Source organism: Kogia breviceps, chromosome 1, assembly GCF_026419965.1.
Source record: "Kogia breviceps isolate mKogBre1 chromosome 1, mKogBre1 haplotype 1, whole genome shotgun sequence".
NCBI lineage: Eukaryota > Metazoa > Chordata > Mammalia > Artiodactyla > Physeteridae > Kogia > Kogia breviceps.
Genome location: NC_081310.1, coordinates 158,156,892 through 158,180,249, shown reverse-complemented (window position 1 = coordinate 158,180,249; position 23,358 = coordinate 158,156,892). Strand labels below are relative to the sequence as shown.

The window sequence follows — 23,358 nt, the reverse complement described above, 5'->3', positions numbered from 1 at the left end:
TCTTTTTTTGCCGTGCAGTTGAGGGATCTCAGTTCCCCTATCAGAGATTGAACCTGGACCATGGCAGTGAAAGCTTGGAATCCTAACCAGGGAACTCCCTACATACATTATCTTATTTAATCCTTATATTAACCCTGTGAGATAAGGCATTCTCATCCCATTTTACTGATGGGGAAGTTGAGCTTCAGAGAAATTAAAAACCTTGTCCAAGGTTCACAAGTTAGTAGGTGGCTGAGCAGGCATTCCAAAGCAGCATTCAAATCCAAGCCTCCTACTCTTAATAACTATCCTTTTCCAAGACATATTTTCTCTTAAATTAGCTAAATTGTACTAATTCACTGCTCTCTCTCAGGGTTTCTTTCTTGGAGCAGGTTACAAGGGTCTTCTCCATACTTTTTAGGTCACAAGAAAGCTGAGCAGTTCAGTTCGTGTACTTACTAGATCAGAAGTGGTTTTGATATTTGATTCATCCAATGTCAGTAGAACTTGAAACAGAGGTCTGATATAAGAGAGGTGCTGTTGCCAGATTTGTAGGAGAAAGGACTTTAAAAAATATATTTGAAAATGTAGGGGCTTCCCTGGTGGTGCAGTGGTTAAGAATCCACCTGCGCTGCCAATGCAGGGGACACAGGTTCGATCCCTGGACTGGGAGGATACCTCGTACCGCGGTACGAGCAACTACACCTGTGCACCACAACTACTGAGACTGTGCTCTAGAGCCTGTAAGCCACAACTACTGAAGCCTGCATGCCCTAGAGCCCGTGCTCCGCAACCAGAGAAGCCACCGCAACGAAGAGTGGCCCCCACTCGCCGCAACTAGAGAAAGCCTGTGCCCAGCAACAAGGACCCAACGCAGCCATAAATAAATAAATAATTTTTAAAAAATGTATACAATCAGCCCTCCTTATCCACGGGCTCTCCATTCCTGGATTCAACCTCCATGGAAGATGTTCAGAAAAAAAATTCCATAAAATTTCAAAAAGCAAAAGTTGAATTTGCCAGTACCAGTAGCTATTTACACAACATTTACATTGTATTAGTATAAGCACTCTAGAGGTGATTTGAAGTATAGGGGACGAGATGCCTAGGTTATATGCAAATGCTACACCATTTTATATAAGGTACTTAAGTTTCAGAGGATTTGCGTATGGTGGATCCTGAAACCAATGTCCCTGGGGACACGGAGGGCTCACCATATTCTATTTCCCAACTCCACAGAGCTGGTCGGTGGCCATGCCTTTGACCGGCGACAGGAATGTGGTACCTAGCCCTATGGTGTCGGTTGGAGGGTGATGGTCTCAGAGGGGTGTGTAGGAGTTGGGTGAGTGGTTCCGCCCGCCTAAGGTTGGTCTCTGAGGCGTCAAGAAGGCGGAAGGAGGGCGGTTGGGCCCTCAAGGTGTGGAGTGGTGGTCGGCCCCGGTGTGGGTGGGGAAGGCCGTCCTGGGGGCGGGGTCTGCGGCGGGCGAGTGCGCGTCGCCACGCCAAGCGTTTCAAAATCCCAAACCTTCCTCAAGGACGTTGAGTGCCTGCCCGCGGAGCGGGGGTTGTTCAGCTGCTTTCCGGTGCCGGTCGAGACCACCTCTCGCGGGATCTGGGCCCCGCTCGACGGCCTCTCTCTCCTCGACGCCTAGCTGGCGAGGGTCGCCATGGTTCACTTCTTGCACCCAGGCCTCTCGTCCCGGACCACTGTCTCTCCGGACGCTCAGAAGGACGTCCTGGGCTGCGGCGTGGTGCAGGTGAGCACGGGGGAGAGGGAGGGGGAGAACGCGAGCCTAGGCGGGACGCCAGGCTCCAGGCAAGCATGGCGAGTGGTCGGAGACTGTGCTGAGGCACTTATTGGCTCGTTTGACCGACGCGGGGGTAAAGTCTGAAGAGGCTGAGTCCCTGCCAGGCTTCTGTCTTTTATGGGAAGTGCATGCCGGAGAGGAGTTTTCCGCCCAAGGCGTCCCAGCCTTGGAGGCGAGCGAGCAGACCCTGCGCACTGAGAGGAGGAGCGGCGGGATGAGTCCCGCCTCTCGCGTGACCCTGGGCGAGTCCCCTGCTCAGGTCTCTGATGCTCACCTGTGCCTGCGAGGGCGGCAGCTATTTTGCAGGGTGGTGTAAATTTAGACGTAAGTGCTGGGCATGGCTTTAGACTTGGCCCGTTGTAGACTGTGGCGCTTTTTGTCATGATGCACCCAAATGCCTCAAACCTCAACCGTTCCCCCGCGTGTGTTGGGGATCTGTTGCTTCCCAGGGGCTGTGACCTGTTGGTCCCGGAATCGTTAACCGGAAGACCTTCTGAGCCCGGTGGGGGGAACTGGAACCCCGAAGACTGAAATTCCTTAAATTCCACGTGTTTGTTTCCCCCTCTTTTCCCTCGGAATGCCTGTTAGACTAAACTGAGCAAAATGCAAACCCAAAGAGTTTGTATTTGGCGCCTACTGTGTGCCAGGTATTGCATTTCTAGAGTAGTCTTGGATTTTTTTGTAGGCATTTTACTGGTGTATAGGGAAATTGAGAACCCTTCCTTGACTTGCTCATGATCTGGAGCTTGACATCAGTTGTTCTGATGTCAGACTCCATGTTCTACAACATCCCAAGGGCTACGGCTCTTAGAACTCGAAAGCTAATGAACGCTCAACCCACAATTAGTATGGGGGGAGGGAGGAAATATCCTGATTGAGGGTGTACTTTACACGCTGACGCCGTGTTGGCGTCGTGTTGATCTAGCCTGTATTCCTGTAGACCCTTTTGGACTCACTTTTAAAAGCTGCCTAAATAATTTGTAAATTTATTTGTAGCTAATGGAAAACTGCGTTTTTAATGTATGTACTAGCACAGCGTGTCAAGCACATTTTTTGTTGGCGCCGACTGGAATTGAAAAACAAGGTTTTCTTTAGAAAAGTGAACAGACTAATCCATTTTTCTGTCTGGTTCCATACTGTACTGTGTACACTCGTTTTTTTGGTTAAGATTTTATTTTTAATTAATTTAAAAAGTTGTACAATTCATGAATACTTTTCCTTTAGATATATTTCTCTATGCTATTTTTAATTTTATTTAGCAGTGTTTTGTAGTTTTTGGTGTAAAGGTCTTTTACATATTTTGTTAAATTTATCCCTGTTTTTGATAGTACTGTAAATATTTTTTAAAAGTTTATAATTTGGGGGTATATATATATATATATATATATATATTTGTTTGTTTTGTTTTGCGGTACGCGGGCCTCTCACTGTTGTGGCCTCTCTCGTTGCGGAGCACAGGCTCTGGACGTGCAGGCTCAGCGGGCATGGCTCAGCGGCCATGGCTCACGGGCCCAGCCGCTCCGCGGCATGTGGGATCTTCCCAGACCGGGGCACGAACCCGTGTCCCCTGCATCGGCAGGCGGATTCTCAACCACTGCGCCACCAGGGAAGCCCAATTTTTTGACTTTTTAAAAAAGAAAGCTATTAAGTTTGTTGTTCTTTGTACCTGGTGAATTAACTGTGTAATTCAATAAATATTAAACTGTAAAATAATTTCATAGATTCCAAGTGTAGGACATTGTCCACCTTGACCATTATTTCTTAAAATATTTTTTCTTCCCCAATAACTCGTCTCTTCTGGAGTTTCAATTGTACATTTGTATTAAACTGCTTAAGATTGTCCCTTGGGGTTCTATGCTTCTCCACTTTTTTTTCCCCAGACTTTTTCTGTTTCAGTTTAGATAGTTTCTATTGCACTACCTTCAACTTCACTTATCTTTAATTTTGTAGTATCTAATCTGTTGATAATATCATCTAATGTACTGTTTACATTAAATAATGTATTTTTCAACTCTGAAAGTTCCATTTGGGTCTTTTTCAGATCTTGCAGTTCTCTGTTGAGATTGCATATTTATTCCCTCATTATATTTATATTCTCTATATCCATGAATTATAATATCTGTTTTAAAGTTCTTGTCTGCTAATTATGTTATTTCTGGGTTCCTTCCTCCCTCCCTCCCTCCCTTCCTGGCATTGTGCAGCTTGTGGGATCTCAGTTCCCTGACCAGGGATTGAACCTGTACCCTAGGCAGTGAAAGTGAAAGCATGGAGTCCTAACCACTGGACCTCCAGGGAATTCCCTGGGTCTGTTTCTGTTGACTAATTTTATTTTCTCTCCTGATTCTTACCATATTTTATTGTAAGCTAAACTTTATGGATACTATTGTGTTTAGATTTTTGTTGTCTTCCTGAGTCAGGCCTATATGTGAGGTTTTTAAAACAGATTTTTTTTTTTTAGGGGGGGCCATGCCTTGTGGCATGCGGGCCCTAAGTTCCCTGATCAGGGATTGTATTTGTGCTCCCAGAAGTGGAAGTACATGTTCCTAATCACTGGACTGCCAGGGAATTCCCTGAGGTTTTAATTTTTAAATTTTTGTTCATTAATTTTTAAAAAGATTTATTATTTATTTATTTTTGGCTGCATTGGGTCTTAGTTGCGGCACACACGATCTTCATTGAGTCGTGCGGGATCTTTCATTGTGGTGCATGGGCTTCTCTCCAGTTGTGGCATGCAGGTTTTCTCTCTCTAGTTGTGGCACGAAGGCTCCAGGGCACGTGGGCTCTGTAGTATGGGGCACACAGGCTCTCTTGTTGAGACGCTCGAGTTTAGTAGTTGTGGCATGCAGGCTTAGTTGCCCCTTGGCAGGTGGGATCCTAGTTCCCTGACCAGGTATCGAACCCTGGTCCCCTGCATTGGAAGGCGATTCTTTGCCACTGGATCGCCAGGAAAGTCCTCCCTGAGGTTTTTAAAGTGCTATTATAGGGACTTCCCTGGCAGTCCAGTGGTTAAGACTCTGCGCTCCCAAGTGCAGGGGGCACGGGTTTGATCCGTGGTCGGGGAACTAAGATCTCGCATGCCACATGGTGTAGCCAAAAATCAAATCAAAACAAAACAAAAATGCTATTGTAAATTTTTAAAATTTAATTTTCCAATTAATTGTCTGTTGTATATAAAATGCAGCTTTTTGTTTGTTTTGGTTTTTTACCTTGAACCCATTAAAACATGTTCATTAGGAGAGTTATATAGTACTGTTTATATTTTAGAAATGATGAGTCTAAACTCTGGGTAGAGATGGATTGGAAAAGGATTAAGAGTGAAAGTAGAGAAACTAATTTGGAGCTTTTTAGTATTCTAGGAAAGATATGGTTGTGACTTGGATTAGAAATTAGTGGAGCTAGAAAGAAGGGGATGAACTAGAAATTTATTTGGGAGGTTTAACAGTCATACTCACAGCAGGAAATAGATGACACACTCAAAATAGGGATAATTTAATGAGAGTTTAATTAAGGGACTACTTCCAAAGATAAGGGAGAGGTATGGAAAACCGCAATAATATACTACTCAATGTCCAGTAACAGTAGCTATTGCCACCCCTAGACCCAAAGGACCTCTCAGAAGGAATATCTTAGTTAATTTGGGCCGCTGTAACTAAAATACTGTAGACTGGGTGACTTATAAACAACATAAATTTATTTCTCACTGTTCTGGAAGCTAGGAAGTCCAAGATCAAGGTGCTAGGGGATTTGGTGTCTGGTGAGAGCCCAATTCCTGGTTCATATACATCTTTTTGCTGTGTTCTCACATGGCAGAAGGGACAAGGGAACTCTCTGGGGCCTCTCTTATAGGGGCACGAATTCCATTCAGTGAGGACTTCACCCTCGTAACCTAATGACTTCCTGAGGTTCCTCCCTCCAAACATCATCAAATTAGAGGTTAGATTTCAACTTAAGAATTTTGGGGGGACTTTCCTGGTGGTGCAGTGATTAAGAATCCACGCTTCCAATGTGGGAGGCCTGGGTTCAATTCCTGGTCAGGGAACTAGATCCCACATGCTGCAACTAAGAGCCTGCATGCCACAAGTGAAGATCCCACTGGCCTCAACTGAAGATCTCACATGCGGAACTAAAGATCCCGCATGCTGTAATGAAGATCTTGCAGGCGGCAATGGAGATCCTGCGTGCCATAAGTAAGACCTGGTGCAGCCAAATAAATAAATAAATATTTTTTAAAAATGAACTTTGGAAGAATGCAAACATTTAGTCAGTAGCAAGGAGAGAGGACTGATTTTAGAGGAGTAATGAGGGAGACATAGCCAGCCCAGGGTACTTTAAAAGAGAAAGAGCTGGGGAAATTATCTGTAGTGATTCCACACGTCACCTCAGAGTAGAGGTAGAGAAGATTAAGGAATGGGTCTGAGGTAGGTAGCAAATGGAAGATGTCTGGCACAAGTAGAACCAACAGGATTTGCTAATTTATTGGATGTCTGTCTTGTGTGGGATGTTGATTAAGGATAAGGAAATGTCAGTAAAGATTAAGCAGCTGAATAGATGTGATGCTGTTTACTGAGTAGGGAAAGACTGGGGAAGTTCAGTTTCATGCATGGTGAGTTTGAAGTATTTGTGACACAGTTAAGGAGATATGTCAAGGAGAACACTGTGGCTTAAAGAGAGATCTGACCTGGAGGTAGTAATCTAGAATTCACTGGATTTATAGATAACATTTAGAATCATGTAATCAGTAGTTAGATATTATAGAGGCAGAGTCATTAGTCATTAGTGGTCTTGGTGGGAAATCGATCTCTAAAACATGCTACTGATTTATAAAACAACAACAAGTAACAGAATACTGTAGTATAATTCTATTTATATAAAGTTCAAAAACATGCAGAACTAAACAGTATTCAGGATAATGATTACCTCTTGGTGAATGGATGAGAAGTAGCATCAGGGAAGGGTGTGTAAGGAACGTCAAAAATTTGGTATATTCTATTTAAGCTGTGTGGTGAATACAAGAATGTTTTAAAAATATTTATATATATATTTTTTATTATGTTCAAGTTCTATTTATTTTTTTAAATTTGTTTATTTATTTTTAACCTCTATTGGAGTATAATTGCTTTACAATAGTGTGTTAGTTTCTGCTTTATAACAAAGTGAATCAGCTATACATATACATATATCCCCATATCTAAAAATATATTGTTTTATATTTTATTATATTATTTAAATATTTTACATATGTTCTAAGCATCTTTTATATGGATTTATTCTTTACTGTATTTAAAAAATATATTTATTTATTTATTTGGTTTTGCTGGGTCTTTAGTTGCAGCACATGGGCTCCTTAGTTGTGGCATGTGAACTCTTAGTTGCAGCATGCATGTGGGATATAGTTCCCTGACAGGGATTGAACTCGGGCCTCCTGCATTGGGAGCACGGAGTCTTAACCACTGCGCCACCAGGAAAGTCCCCTTTACTGTATTTTTAAAATGCGGCTGCCATGTCCAATAATATGGCAAATAATGTCATAAAGTCTGAAAAGGAAATATTCTGGATAAAATGTAACAAACACTTTCAAATGCAAAGTACGGAAAATCCCCAGGATCCCCACCCAATTCAAAGAAGCTGGAAATCACCACTGTAAGCAGGCCCTAAAATAACCAAAGATTAGAGACTAGACCTTTGCCAAGAGCCGGCAGGAAGTTTGAATGGAGACTGTGAACTGTAATATATACATATATATATATGTATATGTAAACATGGGCCAACAAAGGCTGGTCATACTTCAGTGAAATGGTAGGTCTAAAAAAATCTGCTTATGGGAAAGGGAAACAGGGAAGCTTGTCAGTTTTGGCTTGGATTTTGAGTGAGAAAAATATGTCCTAAAAATTTGCTATTGGGGCTTCCCTGGTGGCACAGTGGTTGAGAATCTGCCTGCCAATGCAGCGGACACGGGTTCGAGCCCTGGTCTGGGAAGATCCCACATGCCGCGGAGCACCTGGGCCCGTGAGCCACAATTACTGAACCTGCGCGTCTGGAGCCTGTGCTCCGCAACAGGAGAGGCCGCGATAGTGAGAGGCCCGTGTACCACGATGAAGAGTGGCCCCCATTTGCGACAACTAGAGAAAGCCCTCGCACAGAAACGAAGACCCAACACAACCATAAATAAATAAATAAAATTTTTTTTTTAAAAAAGAAAACTTTGGTGTGTAATTTCAAACTCTATAAATTCCTGCAATTTATAAAAAAAAAATTTGCTATCACAGGTCTGTCCTTATACAGACTAAGGGTTTTAACTGATATTTCTAGCTTGGTTCAGGAAATGTGTAGCTGAGAAATTATCAAAATGGCCCCTGATGATGCCCCTAAGTAAGTAGCATTTAGCATAATCTCTCTGATGTGCCATATCTTCTACCCAGGCTTCACAGGAGTCTACAGTAAACTCTCACTAAAAATTAGCTCATGGACTTCCCTGGCAGTCCAGTGGTTAAGACTGCACTCCCAATGCAGGGGGCACGGGTTCAATCCCTGGTTGGGGAACTAAGATCCTGTATGCCGTGCTGCGCGGCCTAAAGAAAAAAAAAATTAGCTCACAATCCTAAATTATAAAACATGAACCTCTATGATTAAGAATCAACAGAGGGACTTTCCTGGTGGTACAGTGGTTAAGACTTCGCCTTCCAGTGCAGGGGGTGCAGGTTCAGTCCCTGGCCAGGGAGCTAAGATCCCACATGACTCACAGCCAAAAAACCAAAATGTAAAGCAGAAGCAATATTGTAACAAACTTAATAAAGACTTTAAAAATGGTCCACATTAAAAAATAAACTTAAAAAAAATCAACAAAATCAATAACTAACAATTAGATTACCAGGGACTTCAGAAAATGGTATTATTGAAACAGTATAAAATAAGTGTATTTAAAATTTATTAAAGAAATAAAAGATGAAATAAAAATGAAAAAAGAACAATATACAATTCGACAATGAAGAACTCAATGCCACAGAATAAAGAAATAGTAACCTGGAAGATAGATCTAGAGAAATTACCCACAGGAAGCATAATTTCCATTTTCACATGGGCATATGAACCAATTCTGGGTATGAGACCCAAGTAAAAATCTGCTGAGACTGTTTCAGGGAATTTTTTTCTTCCTTGGCTCCTTTCTGACATGAATTCTGACATGGCGAGGATTTGGAGCAGTTGAAACTCTGATATGTTCTTTTGGGAATGCAGAATAGTACAGCCATATTGTAAGAACAGGTTAGCACTTTCTTATGTAAAGTTAAATACATGCTTAACATGTAGGAAGTGTTGAATTCCAGAGACCCAGGAATCCCATTATTAGGTAACTACCCAAGAAAAATGAAAACTATGTTCCCACAAAACTTTGTGAATAGTTATAGCAGCTTTATTCAAAATTGTCAAAAACTTCAAGTAATCCAAATGCCCTTCAATTGGTGAATAAAAAAATTGTGGTATATTCATTGCTGTGGAATGCTTCTCAGCAATAAAAAGGAACAAATTACAAAAACATGCAGCAACATAGATGAATCTGTGTTAAATGCATTATACAAAATGAAAGATGTCAGATTCAAAAGGCCCAATTACTTAATGATTCTATTTATATGACATTTTGGAGAAGGCAGAACGCTGGGGACAGAACGAAGATAAGTGGTTGCTTGGGGTTGGTGGGAGGCTTTGTCTGCAAAGGGACACTAGAGAATTTTGGGGTCATGGAACTGTTCTATATCTTTATTATGGTGGTAGTACACGACTGTATGCATCAGTCAAAACTGGTTGAACTAACTACACCAAAAAGTAATTTTTTTGCTATATGTAAATTATACCGCAGTTAAAAGAAAAACAAAAATAACAGGATAGTGATTACAGCATGCAGGGTAAACTTACTGAAGAAATGTGGTTGAAGAGGATGTGGGGGTCAACAGAAGGCTTTTGTTTTTAAGGCAAATAATAGAGCATAAATTGCATGTTAAGAGTGATCCAGGGGCTTCCCTGGTGGCGCAGTGGTTAAGAATCCGCTTGCCAATGCAGGGGACACAGGTTCGAGCCCTGGTCTGGGCAGATCCCACATGCTGCAGAGAAACTAAGCCCGTGTACCACAACTACTGAGCCTGAACTCTAGAACCCACAAGCCACAACTGCTGAGCCCATGTGCCACAACTGCTGAAGCCCACATGCTCTGCAACAAGAGAAACCACTGCGGTGAGAAGCCCGCACACTGCAACAAAGAGAAACCCCCACTCACCGCAACTAGAGAAAGCCCACCACAGCAATGAAGACCCAACATAGCCAAAAATAAATAAATAAATTTATTTATTTATTTATTTTTTTAAAAAGGGTGATCCATTTGATGGGAATTCCCAGGTGGTCCAGGGGTTAAGACTTGGTGCTTTCACTGCCTGGGCTCAGGTTCAGTCCCTGCTCAGGGAACTAAGATTGTGCAAGCTGTGTGGCCTGGCCAAAAAAAAAAAGAACCATTTGAGAAGGAGAGTTTGAAGATGTGCATGAATGAAAAAATAATAGGAGGGGCCAAGGCAGGAGGGATGAAATCCAGCCAGTACACATGGAAGTGTTGGTCTTTGCAAGGAGGTACATGTTTTCCATATAAGAGGAGACCAAGGAAGAGATGCATGCAGTTCCGAACTAAATTTGATGGTGAGGTGGCTTCATTTTTCTCACTGAAGTGAGTCAGATTCTGTTACCAGCATGAAATGGGTTTGAGGAACAAGTAGAAGGCATGAAATAATTCTTGCCTGATGGTGAGAAAGTGCCCTGTCTAAAGAGTCCTTGAAGGATTTCCAGCTACTGAGGGCTTATTTGAAGTTAATGTTTATGAATTTTCCATGACATACTATGTTGTGTGACTCTTCCCCTCTTCTTTTTTAAAAAAATACTTATTTATTTATTTTTGGCTGTGTTGAGTCTTAGTTGTGGCACACAGGGTCTTCGTTGAGGCATGTAGGATCTTTCATTATGGTGCACGGGCTTCTATCTAGTTGTGGCCTGCAGGCTCCAGGGTGCGTGGGCTCTGTAGTTTGGGGCACGTGAGCTCTGTCGTTTGGGATATGTGGGCTCTAGTTGAGGTGCGTGAGCTCAGTAGTTGTGGCGCATGGGCTTAATTGCCCTGTGGCATGTGGGATCTTAGTTCCCTGACCAGGGATCAAACCCAGGTCTCCTGCATTGTAAGGTGGATTCTTTACCACTGGACCACCAGGGAAGTCCCCTCTTCCCCTCTTCATAGATGATTAGCTGCTGTGTGTTCCCATAAAAAAGGTGAATAGTGAAGTTCTTCCAGGAGAATGTCTTAGAGTGTAATGGAGGAGAGGGAACAAGGAGTTGAGGATATTTGTAAAGGAGTAATTTATACTTCGGACTATGGAGGGAATTTAATCAGTTAAAAGTGAGGTGGAGGTCAGTGAAATGTATTGCATGTTGAAACCTTTGACAAAAATGCAATCTCTGGCTAATCACTCTCTCTTCATGTCTGAGTGCCATACCTTTCAAATATATATATATATATTTATTTATTTTTTTTTTGGTACGTGGACCTCTCACTGTTGTGGCCTCTCCCGCTGCGGAGCACAGGCTCCAGACGCTCAGGCTCAGCGGCCATGGCTCACGGGCCCAGCCGCTCTGTGACATGTGGGATCTTCCCAGACCGGGGCACGAACGTGCGTCCCCTGCATTGGCAGGCAGACTCTCAACCACTGCGCCACCAGGGAAGCCCAAAATATATATATTTTAAAATTATTTATTTATTTATTTATTTGGCTGCACTGGGTCATGGTTGTGGCATGTGGGATCTGTAGTTGCAACATGCGAACTCTTAGTTGAGGCATGTGGGATCTAGTTCCCTGACCAGGGATTGAACCCAGGGCCCCTGCATTGGGAGCACGGAGTCCTAGCCACTGGACCACCAGGAAGTCCCTCAAATATTTGTAGAATGAACAAATGCCAGTCTCTTAGAGAAGATGTCTTACATCTGTCAGTTCTAATTCTTCTACAGCCTCCTGGGTATAGCAACCTTTTACAGTGTGAACACTTATGAGGGTGGGAATAGGCAGGCCTTCTTATCCTCTGGCATGTAGTAATCATTCAATAAATATTTATTGAATGAATGACCATGTGATTTTTGTTTGATTAGTCCCTTATGTTGTATGAAATTGTCAGATTTATTCCACACTAAACTGTTAGCTCCAAAAGGATTAGAACTATATCTTACTCATCCCTGTATTTTCAGTGGCTGGCACAGAACAGGAGATAAGTGAAGGGTTGAGAGAACTTAATTTACATATAAATCATTAGAGTGAGGAAAATGTATCTTTTTTTTTTTTTCTTCGGTATGTGTTCCTCTCACTGTTGTGGCCTCTCCCGTTGTGGAGCACAGGCTCAGCGGCCATGGCTCACGGGCCCAGCCACTCCGCAGCATGTGGGATCTTCCCAGACTGGGGCACGAACCCGTGTGCCCTGCATCGGCAGGCGGACTCTCAACCACTGCGCCACCAGGGAAGCCCGAAAATGTATCTTAAGATATCCTTATTAAGTAGTTTGATGTATGGCATGACCACTTTTATGTTGTATTTTTATAGATGTGTTCTAACAAATTTGTTTGGGGGTTTGTTTGCTAGGAGGAGGCGTCTCCCTACTCTCTGGTCAACATCTGCCTGAATGTCCTTGTTGCTAACCTGGAGAAATTGTGTTCTGAAAGATCTGATGGAACACTTTGTCTTCCGGAGCATTGGAGTTTCCCTCAGGAATTAGCTGATCAATTCATTGGGGTCATGACTTGGCAAGGTAATGATAAGGCTCCTTTATAGTATACTTTTATAGCACTTTACTATTTGAAAAGCACTTTCACATATAATTCCTGTTTTGCTCCTCACAACAACCCGGTGAGAAATATAGAAGTTATTCCCATTTTATTTGTGTGGAGGTTGATTCTCCGAATCTTTCTGGGATCCCTTGATGGAAATTGTCTTGTGTCTAGGCTTGCCCTACTGTTGCTCTAGTCTCATCTCCCATTCTTTTCTCTGTGAATATGAACCTTTACATTTGTTTCCTTTACCTCCTATGGTAGTGGGGCTTTCAAAGAGCTATGTTTAATTTGTGATGTTACAGTTTTTTCTTAATGAAAAATTTTTTGGGGTAACACATTATTGAGATAAAATTCACATACTGTATAATTCATCCATTTAAAGTATACAATTCAGTTTTTTTTTAGTATATTCACAGATTTGTGCAGCCATCATCACAGTCAATTTTCATCACCTTAAAAAAAATCTCCTTATCCATCCCACCCTAATTTTAAGCAATCCATAATCTACTTTCTACCTGTATGGATTTGCCTTTTCTGAACATTTAATATAAATGGAATCATTCAACATGTAGCCTCTTGTGTCTGGCTTCTTTCACTCCACATAGTATTGTCAAGGTTCATCCATGTTGTAACATCAATCACTACTGAATTTTTATGGCTGCATAATATTCCACTGTATTGATATACCCCTTTTTATTCATTTCTCAGTTGATGAACATTGGGTTGTTTTTACATTTTGGCTATTATAAATAATGCTACTATAAACATTAGTGTACACATTTGTGTGGGGGCATATGTTTTTATTTCTTTTGGGTGTATACCCATGAGTGGAATTGCTAGATTAAATGGTAGCTCTGTGTTTAACTTTTTGAGGAGCTTCTAAACTCTTTTCCAAAGTGGCTGTACCATTTTATGTTCCCACCAGCAGTGTTACAAGAGTTCAAATTTCTCCACATCCTCACCAAAACTTGTTATCTGACTTTCTGATAGCCATCCTGGTGGATGTGAAGTGGCATCTATTGTGATTTTGATTTGCATTTCCCTAGTGACTAATCATATTGAGCATTTTTTCATGTCCTTGATGGTCATTTGTTTATTCTCTTTGGAGAAGGCTCTATTCAGATTTTTTGCCTATTTCTTATTAGGTTATTTGTCTTTAATTATTGAGTTGTAAGATATGTCCCTCATCAAACATGATTTGCAGTTATTTTCTCCCATTCTATAGATTGTCTTTTCACTTTGTTGATAGTGTCCTTTTACTCACAAAAGTTTTTAATTTTGATGAAGTCTTTTGTTGCTTATGCTTTTGGTATCATATCTAAGAATCCATTGCCAAAGCCATTGCGAAGTCCTAAAGATTTTACACCTATATTTTCTTTTAAGAGTTTCATTGCTTTCACTCTTATGTTTAGTACTTTGGTCCATTTTGAAATAATTTTTGGCATGAGGTGTAAGGGTCCAGCTTCATTATTTTGCATGTGGCTATACAGTTGTCCCAGCAATATTTGTTAAAAAGACTGTTCTTTTTGTGTTGAATAGCCTTGGCATCCTTGTTGAAAATCAGTTGACCATAGATGTATGGGTTTATTTTTGTACTCTCAATTCTATTCCATTGGTCGATGTGTCTATCCTTATGTCAGTACCAAGTAGCTTGATTACTGTTTGCTTTGTAGTGAGTTTTGAAATTGTTAAGTGTGAGTCTTCCAACTTTGTTCACCTTTTTCAGGATTGTTTTGGTTATTCTGGGTTCCTGATATTTCCATGTGAATTTGACAATTGACTTGTCAATTTCTACAAACAGTCCAGCTGAGATTTGAATAGGAATTGCATCAAATATGTATAATCAATTTGGGGATTATTGCCATCCTAACAGCATTAAGTCTTCTGATCCATGAATATGATGTCTTTCTATTTATTTAGATCATTAGTTATTTTCACCAATGTTTTACCATTTTAACAATCTGAAATCCTTAATACATGAGCATGGGAGAGCTTTCTATTTATTTATTTATTTATTTATTTATTTATTTATTTATTTATTTTTTGTGGTACGCGGGCCTCTCTCACTGTTGTGGCCTCTCCCGTTGCGGAGCACAGGCTCCGGATGCACAGGCTCAGCGGCCATGGCTCACGGGCCCAGCTGCTCCGCGGTATGTGGGATCTTCCCGGACCGGGGCACGAACCCGTGTCCCCTGCATCGGCAGGCAGATTCTCAACCACTGCGCCACCAGGGAAGCCCTTTCTATTTATTTAAAATAGATCTTTAATTTATTTCAACAGTGTTTTCTAATTTATGGGTATAAGTTTACATCTTTGTTAAATTTATTTCTAATTATTTTATTCTTGATGCAGTTACACAATTGCTTTCTTAATTTCATTTTTGGATTGTTCATTTTTAGTGTACAGGAATACAATTGATTTTTAAAATTATTTTAAAAATTTTTATTAGGCTATGCCATGTGGCATGTAGGATCTTAGTTCCGCATCCAGGGATCAAACCCATGCCCCCTGCATTGAAAGCACAGAGTCTTAACCTCTGGACCACCAGGGAAGTCCCTACAATTGATTTTTTATGTTAATCATATACCCTGGAAACTTGCTGAATTGATTTATGCGTTCTAATAGTATAAAGGATTTCTTAGAATTTTCTGTATACAAGATCATGTGATCTGCAAATAGAAATAGTTTTACTTCTTCCTTTCCAATTTGGATGCCTTTTATTTGACTTTCTTGTCCAACTTCCCTGGCTAAAACCTCTAATACAAAGTTGAAGTATTGAAACATTCACTCTTTTTTTTTTTTTTTTTTTTTTTTTTTTTGCGGTACGCGGGCCTCTCACTGTTGTGGCCTCTCCCGTTGCGGAGCACAGGCTCCGGGCACGCAGTCTCAGTGGCCATGGCTCACGGGCCCAGCCGCTCTGCGGCATGTGGGATCTTCCCGGACCGGGGCACGAACCCGTGTCCCCTGTATCGGCAGGCGGACTCTCAACCACTGCGCCAACAGGGAAGCCCCAAAACATTCACTCTTTTCTTTTCCTTATCTTAGGGGGAAAGCATCTAGTCTTTTACCATTAAGAATGATTTTAGCTTTGGGTTTTTTGTAATTGCCCTTAACAGGCTGAGGAGGTTCCCTTCTATTTTAGTTTGTTGAATGTATTCATCAGGAAGAGGGTGTTGGCTTTTTCTGCATTTGTTGAAATGTTCACGTGGGTTTTGTTTTTTATTCTTTTAATGTGGTGTATTACATTAATTTGCTTTTGGATGTTAATCAATCCATGCTTTTCTGGGATAAATCCCACTTGGTCACATTGTATAAATCTTTTTGTATATTACTAGATTCAGTTTGCTGGTAATTTGATGAAGATTTTTGCATCCATAAGTTAAAAGGATTTTGGTCTGTAATATTCTATTCTTATGATCTCTTTATATGGATTTTTGGCATCAGGATAAAACTGGCCTCAATGAATTGGGAGGTGTTCTCTCTTTTTTTTAGAGGAGTTTGTGAAGAATTGGTATGTATTCTTCTTTAAATGTTTGGTAGAATTCAACAGTGAAACCCTCTTGGCCTCTTTGTGTGGATAGTTTTTTGATGATGAATTCAATCTATTTACTTGTTATAGGTCTATTCATATTGTCTGTTTCTTCTTCAGTAGCTTTGGTAGTTTGTGTTATTCTGTGAACTTATCCATTTCATTTAAATTATCTGATTTATCAGCATACAGTCTGTTCATAATATTTCTTTACAATTCATTTTATTTCTGCAAGGTCAGTAGTTCTGTCCCTTTCAATTCTCATTCTAGAAATTTGAGTTCTCTTTTTTTCTTGGTCAGTTGAGCTAAGTTTTGTCAATTTTGTTGATCTTTTCAAAAACCAGCTTTTGATTTCATTGATTTTTTTTTAAACTTTATTTTCTTTTCTGTCCTGCATTTCATTAATTCTCATTATAATTTTTATTATTTCCTTCCTCCTGCTCATTTTGTGTTTGGTTTGCTTTTCTTTTTCCTGTATCTTAGGTAGAACTTTAGGTTATTGATTTGAGAGCTTCATTTTTAAATATATGCAATTAAAGCTATAAATTTCCTTCAAGCACTGCTTCAGCTGCATCCTGTAGGTTTTTGTATGTTGTCTTTATTTTTCATTCCTCTCAAATTATTTTCTAATTTTTCCCTTTTGATTTCTTCTTTGACCCACTGGGTTTTAAGGAATATATTGTTTAATTTCCAAATACTTTTGAATTTCCAGATTTCTTTGTTATTATTTTTAAATTCATTTAACTGTACTTTGAGAACATACTTTGTTTTATTTCAGTTTAAAAAAAATTATTGAGAAATTATTAGAAATTATTAGATCTAGTTGGTTTATAATTGTTTTAATCTTCTATTTCATTGTCAATCTTTCATAGTTTTTCTGTATAGAAAATAGTTTTTAAATCCTTTTTGTTATTTATGCTAAATAGGATATACATGTACTTTTAAAATACATTGTTGGGAGTTCCCTGGTGGCACGGTGGTTAAGAATCTGCCTGCCAATGCAGGGGACACGGGATCGAGCCCTGGTCTGGGAAGATCCTACATGCCGTGGAACAACTAAGCCTGTGCGCCACAACTACTGAGCCCATGCTCTAGAGCCCATGAACCACAACTACTTAGCCCGCATGCCACAACTACTGAAGCCTGCATGCCTAGAGCCTGTGCTCCGCAATAAGAGAAGCCACTGCAATGAGAAGCCCGCGCACTGCAACGAAGAGCAACCCCTGCTCGCTGCAACTAGAGAAAGCCCATGTGCAACAACGAAGACCCAATGCAGCACCCCCACCCCAAGAAAAAATACATTGTTGGATTTGATTTGCTAATATTTTGTTGAGGTTTTTTTTGTTGTTGTTGAGGATTTTTGCATCTGTGTTCATGAGAGATATTGGTTTATAGTTTTCTTTCATAGTAGCTCTGTGGTTGTTTTTTATTTTATTTTTTATTTATTTGGTTGCACCAGGTCTTAGTTGTGGCATGCAGGCTCCTTAGTTGTGTCATGCAGGCTCCTTAGTTGTGGCTTGCAAACTCTTAGTTGCGGCATGCGTGTGGGATCTAGTACCCTGACCAGGATTGAACCCGGGCCCCCTGCATTGGGAATGTGGAGTCGTATACACTGTTCCACCAGGAAAGTCCCAGGTGCTCTGTGGTTCTGGTGTTAGGGTAATGCTGGCCTCAAAGAATGAGTTAGGAGGTATCACCTGTGCTACTATGCTCTGAAAGAAATTGTAGAGAACTGGTACAATTTCTTCCTTAAATGTTTGGTAGAATTCACCAGTGAACCCATCCAGGTGCTTTTTGTTTTGGAAGGTTATTAATTATTGATTCAATTTCTTTAATAGATATAGATCCATTCACATTGTCTATTTCTTTTGTGTGAGTTTTGGTAGATTGTGCCTTTCAAGGATTTGGTCCATTTAATTTAGGTTATCAAACTTGTGGGCATAGAGCTGTTCATAGTATTCCTTTCATATTCTTTTTTAAAAATATTAATACATTTATTTATTTTTGGCTGCATGGGGTCTTTGTTGCGGTGCATGGGCTTCTCATGGTGGTGGCTTCTCTTGCTGTGGAGCATGGGCTCAAAGCGTGCAGGCTTCAGTAACTGTGGCATGCGGGCTCAGTAGTTGTGGCTCATGGGCTCTAGAGTGCAGGCTCAGTAGTTGTGGCACATGGGCTCAGTAGTTGAGGCATGTGGGCCCTAGAGTGCAGGCTCAGTAGTTGTGGTGCACAGGCTTAGCTGCTCCGCGGCATGTGCGATCTTCCCAGACCAGGGCTTGAACCCATGTCCCCTGCATTGGCAGGTGGCTTCTCAACCACTGCACCACCAGGGAAGCCCATCATATCCTTTTAATGTCCATGAGATCTGTAGTGATGTCCTCTCTCTCATTTCTGATATTAGTAATTTGTCACTTTATTTTAGTCTGGCTAGAGTCTTACTGATTTTATTGGTCTTATCAAAGAATCAGCTTATGGTTTTATTGATTTGCCTTTATTGATCTGAGGTAACATTGTTTTATAACATTATCAGTTTTACATGTACAGAATATATTTCTACTTCTGTATAGAAATATGGTGTACCCACCACCAAAAATTTAGTTTCTCTGTCACCATACAGTTGATCTCCTTTACCTATTTTTCCCTCCCCTGACTTCTTCCTGTCTGATAAACACTACTCTGTTTTTTCTATCTACATGTTTCTTTCTGTTTGGTTTAGTATTTCATATTTTGTTTGTTTATATTCCACATAAGAGTGAAATCACGGTATTTGTCTTTCTCTGTCTGACTTATTTCTCTGAGCATAATACCGTTAAGGTCCATCCATGTTGTCAGAAATGCTAAGATTTCATTTTTTTTTAAATGGCTGAGTAGTATTCCATTGTATATATTCCACATCTTCTTTATCCGTTCATCTGTTGATGGGCACTTAGGTTGTTTCCATATCTTTGTTATTGTAAACAATGCTGCAGTGACCACAGGGGTGCATGTATCTTTTTGAATTAATGTTTTTATATTCTTTGGATAACTACCCAGAAGTGGGATAGCTAGATTATATGGCAGTTCTTTTTTTTTTTTTTTGCGGTACACGGGCCTCTCACTGTTGTGGCCTTTCCCGCTGCAGAGCACAGGCTCTGGATGCACAGGTTCAGTGGCCATGGTTCACAGGCCTAGCTGCTCCGCGGCATGTGGGATCTTCCCGGACCGGGGCACGAACCCATGTCCCCTGCATTGGCAGGCGGACTCTCAACCACTGCACCACCAGGGAAGCCCTATATGACAGGTCTATTTGTAATTTTGTGGGACTCTCCATACTGTTTTCCATAGTGACTGGACCAATCTACATTCCCACTAACAGTGTATGAGAGTTCCCACATCCTTGCCAGTACTTATTTCTTGCCATTTTGATAATAGGGTTTTTTTGGTCCATCATTCATCCTCTTTATTTTTTTAATTTTCAAATTTGTATACAATTTTTAAAGGTTATAGTCCATTTACAGTTATTACAGAATATTGGCTATATTTACTGTGTTGTACAGTACATCTTTGTAGCCTTTCTTACACCAGTGGTTTGTACTTCCCAGTCCCCTACCTCAATTATTGCCCACATACACACACTGGTAATCACTAGTTTGTTCTCTATATCTGTGTGTCTTCTTCTTTTCTGTTATATTCACTAGTTTGTTGTATTTTTCTTAAGTTCCACATATAAGTGATATCATACAGTATTTGTCTTTCTTTGTCTGACTTATTTCACTTAACATCATGCTTTCTGAATCCATCCATGTTGCTGCAAATGGGCAAATTTTGTTTTCTTTTATGGCTGAGTAGTATTCCATTTTATATAAATATATTATATATAAATATAAAAATTATATATAAAAATGTAATATATAAATATAAATGTTTTATATATATATATACACACACACACACACACATACACATACACACCTTCTTTATCTATTCATCTTTGTATGTTCCTGTTGCCATTTTCTTAATTATTTTGGGTTTGTTTTTGTAGGTCTTTTTCTCTTGTGTTTCCCTCCTAGAGAAGTTCCTTTAACATTTGTTGTAAGGCTGGTATCCATTCATCTGGTGATGGACACTTCAGTTTCTTCCATATCTTTTTTTAAAAAATTTTATTTATTTATTTTTGGCTGCGTTGAGTGTTTGTTGCTGCGTGTGGGCTTTCTCTGGTTGCATAGAGCAGGAGCTACTCTTTGTTGCAGTGCATGGGCTTCCCATTTTGGTGGCTTCTCTTGTTGTGGAGCACAGGCTCTAGGCACGTGGGCTTCAGTAGTTGTGGCTCGTGGGCTCTAGAGTGCAGGCTCAGTCATTGTGGTGTAGGGGCTTAGTTGCTCCACAGCACGTGAGATCTTCCTGGACCAGGGCTCGAACCTGTGTTCCCTGCATTGGCAGGCAGATTCTTCACCACTGCACCACCAGGGAAGCCCTGCTTCTGTATCTTGGTAGTTGTAAATAATGCTGCTGTGAACTTTGGGATGTATGTATTTTTTCAGATTAGTGTTTTCATTTTTTCTTCAGATATATACCGAGGAGTGGAATTGCTGGTCATATGGTAGTTCAGTTTTTTCTTGTTTTTTTTTGTTGCGGTACGTGGGCCTCTCACTACCGTGGCCTCTCCTGTTGCGGAGCACAGGCTCCAGATTTGCAGGCCCTGCGGCCACGGCTCACGGGCCCAGCCGCCCCGTGGCATGTGGGATCCTCCCGGACTGGGTCACGAACCCGTGTCCCCTGCATCGACAGGTGGACTCTCAACCACTGTGCCACCAGGGAAGCCCCAGTAGTTCAGTTTTTTTGAGAAACCTCCATGATGTTTTCCACAGTAGCTGTACCAATTTACATTCCCACCCAACAGTGTATGTGGGTTCCCTTTTCTCCACATTCTTGCCAACATTTGTTATTTGTGTTCTTTTTTTTTTCTTTTATTTCTTTTTTCTTTTTTTTTTTTTTTTTTTGGCGGTACGCGGGCCTCTCACCGCCGTGGCCTCTCACTGTGGAGCACAGGCTCTGGACACACAGGCCCAGTGGCCATGGCCCATGGGCCCAGCCACTCTGCGGCACATGGGACCCTCCTGGACCAGGGCACAAACCTGCGTCCCCTGCATCAGCAGGTGGACTCCCAACCACTGTGCCACCAGGGAAGCCCTTGTATTCTTTTTGATGATAGCCATTCTGGCAGGTATGAGGTGACATTTCATTGTGGTTTTGATTTGCATTTCCTTGGTGATTAGGGATGTTGAGCATCTTTTCATGTGCCTGTTGGGCATATGCATGTCTTTGGAGAAATGTCTTTTCAGGTCTTTGCCCATTTTTAAATTGAGTTGTTTTTTTGATATTGAGTTGTATGAGCTGTTTATATGTGCATTGTGGATGGATGTTTTATTGGTTGTAGATTGAAGGGGAGAGACCATGTTAGTGTTTCACTCTGCCATGTTGCTGATGTTACTCCCCCTGCTCTAATTCTTATTTCTTTTCTTGTGCTTACTTTGAATTTAATTTGCTCTTCTTTTTCTAGTTTCCTAAAATGGGAACTTAGATTATTGATTTTAGATCATTCTTTTCTAATGTATGCATTCAGGGCTATAACTTTCCCTCTAAGCACTGCCTTTGCTGCATCCCATAGATTTTTTTTTTTTTTTTTTGCGGTACGTGGGCCTCTCACTGTTGTGGCCTCTCCCGTTGCGGAGCACAGGCTCCGGACACGCAGGCCCAGCGGCCATGGCTCACGGGCCCAGCCACTCCGCAGCATGTGGGATCTTCCCAGACTGGGGCACGAACCCGTGTGCCCTGCATCGGCAGGCGGACTCTCAACCACTGCCCCACCAGGGAAGCCCATCCCATAGATTTTGATAAGTTGTGTTTTCATTTTCATTTTCATTTAATTCAAAATATTTTTCAGTTTCTCTTCAGATTTTTTCTTTGACTCATGTTATTTAGAAGTGTCTTGTTTAATCTCCATGTATTTTGGGATTTTTCAGTTATTTTCTTTGGTCATTTGTTTTGTAAAGTGTCCTACAATCTGGACTTTGCCATTGTTTGACTGCAGTGATTTGACATGTTTCTCTGATCCTTGTAATTCCTGTAAATTGGAAATTAGAGGTAGAGCCTTGATCAGATTCAGGTTTGATGTTTGGTAGTGCCCTACACTTCTTAAGGGTGCTAATAAAGTCTGATTGCCTGGTTGGTTTTCACTTTTGATGGCCATAGATGATTGTTACCTTCCTAGATTTATTAAATCATCAGGGGTTCTTGTATGTATGACTTAATGTTTATTACTTTCAACTTTCCTGGTTTAGAGTACTTCGTTTTTCTGTTTTTTTATTTTATCCTTGGTTACTGTTCCACAATTTCGTTTGTATGCCTCTGTTTCTCCGTATATACGTTAAATGTTTTAGGTTCCTCAGGTTTCTGTCTTGGGTACCCTTCTCACTTTGTACACTACCTGGGTAATTTTGTTTGGTTTAGCTACCACTTCTACTTGAATTTCCCAGAGTTTCCAGTGCAGGGCTTTATTCTAAGCTCCAGAACCACATATCCAGGATGCCTCTTACATATCTTATAACTCTTCTCTGGGCTGCTGAATCATCATATTCTTTTGGTTTTCTTCTACCTCAGTGGCTGCTGCTTATCTGTCTGCTCGTCTAGCTTCCCTTGAAGGGTAGTACAGAAAGGGTGAGAGTTCTGGCTTTGGTGCCAGACTATTTGGGTTTGCCACCATTTCCATGGGCCAGTTACTTAAGTTCCTTATGCCTCATCTCATCTGTAAAGTATGTCTAATAATAATACATACTTCATTGGGTTTTATGAGGATTCAGGGAGTTAGTATATCTAAAATGGTCAGAACATTCAAAAACTGTTAGTTATTATCATGGCTGTTATTCCTCATTCTGCTATTTGATCTTAAATGTAGATGCTTTTTGGTACTTGGTCCTTGTTCCTTTTCTTCTTACATTCTCATGTCATCCATTCCCATGGTTTTAAATACTGTCTCTATGCTGATTAATTCCAAATGTTTATGCTTCAGTCTTTTAGATTTAAAATATGTAGAACTGAGAAGACCTCGGCTGATCTTATGGGAAATCCTGAAGCTGGAATAACTACTCAGATCTGTGTTGCATTAGGGCATGAGGGCTGGATCTTTATACCTCCCAACACAGTCTTGGGATATGGGTTTCCATGGGAAA

The 23,358-nt window shown here is 40.8% G+C and overlaps 1 protein-coding gene across 1 annotated transcript in view; it reads left to right on the top strand.

Annotated features, from left to right (window-relative positions):
* Positions 1-1,646: 1,646 nt before the first annotated feature.
* ZYG11A (zyg-11 family member A, cell cycle regulator) overlaps positions 1,647-23,358 on the top strand; it is a 60,796-nt gene continuing 39,084 nt past the window's right edge. Inside the window, exons 1-2 of the mRNA XM_059038045.1 lie at positions 1,647-1,736; positions 12,437-12,602. Of these exons, the coding sequence (XP_058894028.1) occupies positions 1,647-1,736; positions 12,437-12,602 (256 nt within the window). The remainder of the gene's footprint in view (positions 1,737-12,436; positions 12,603-23,358) is intronic.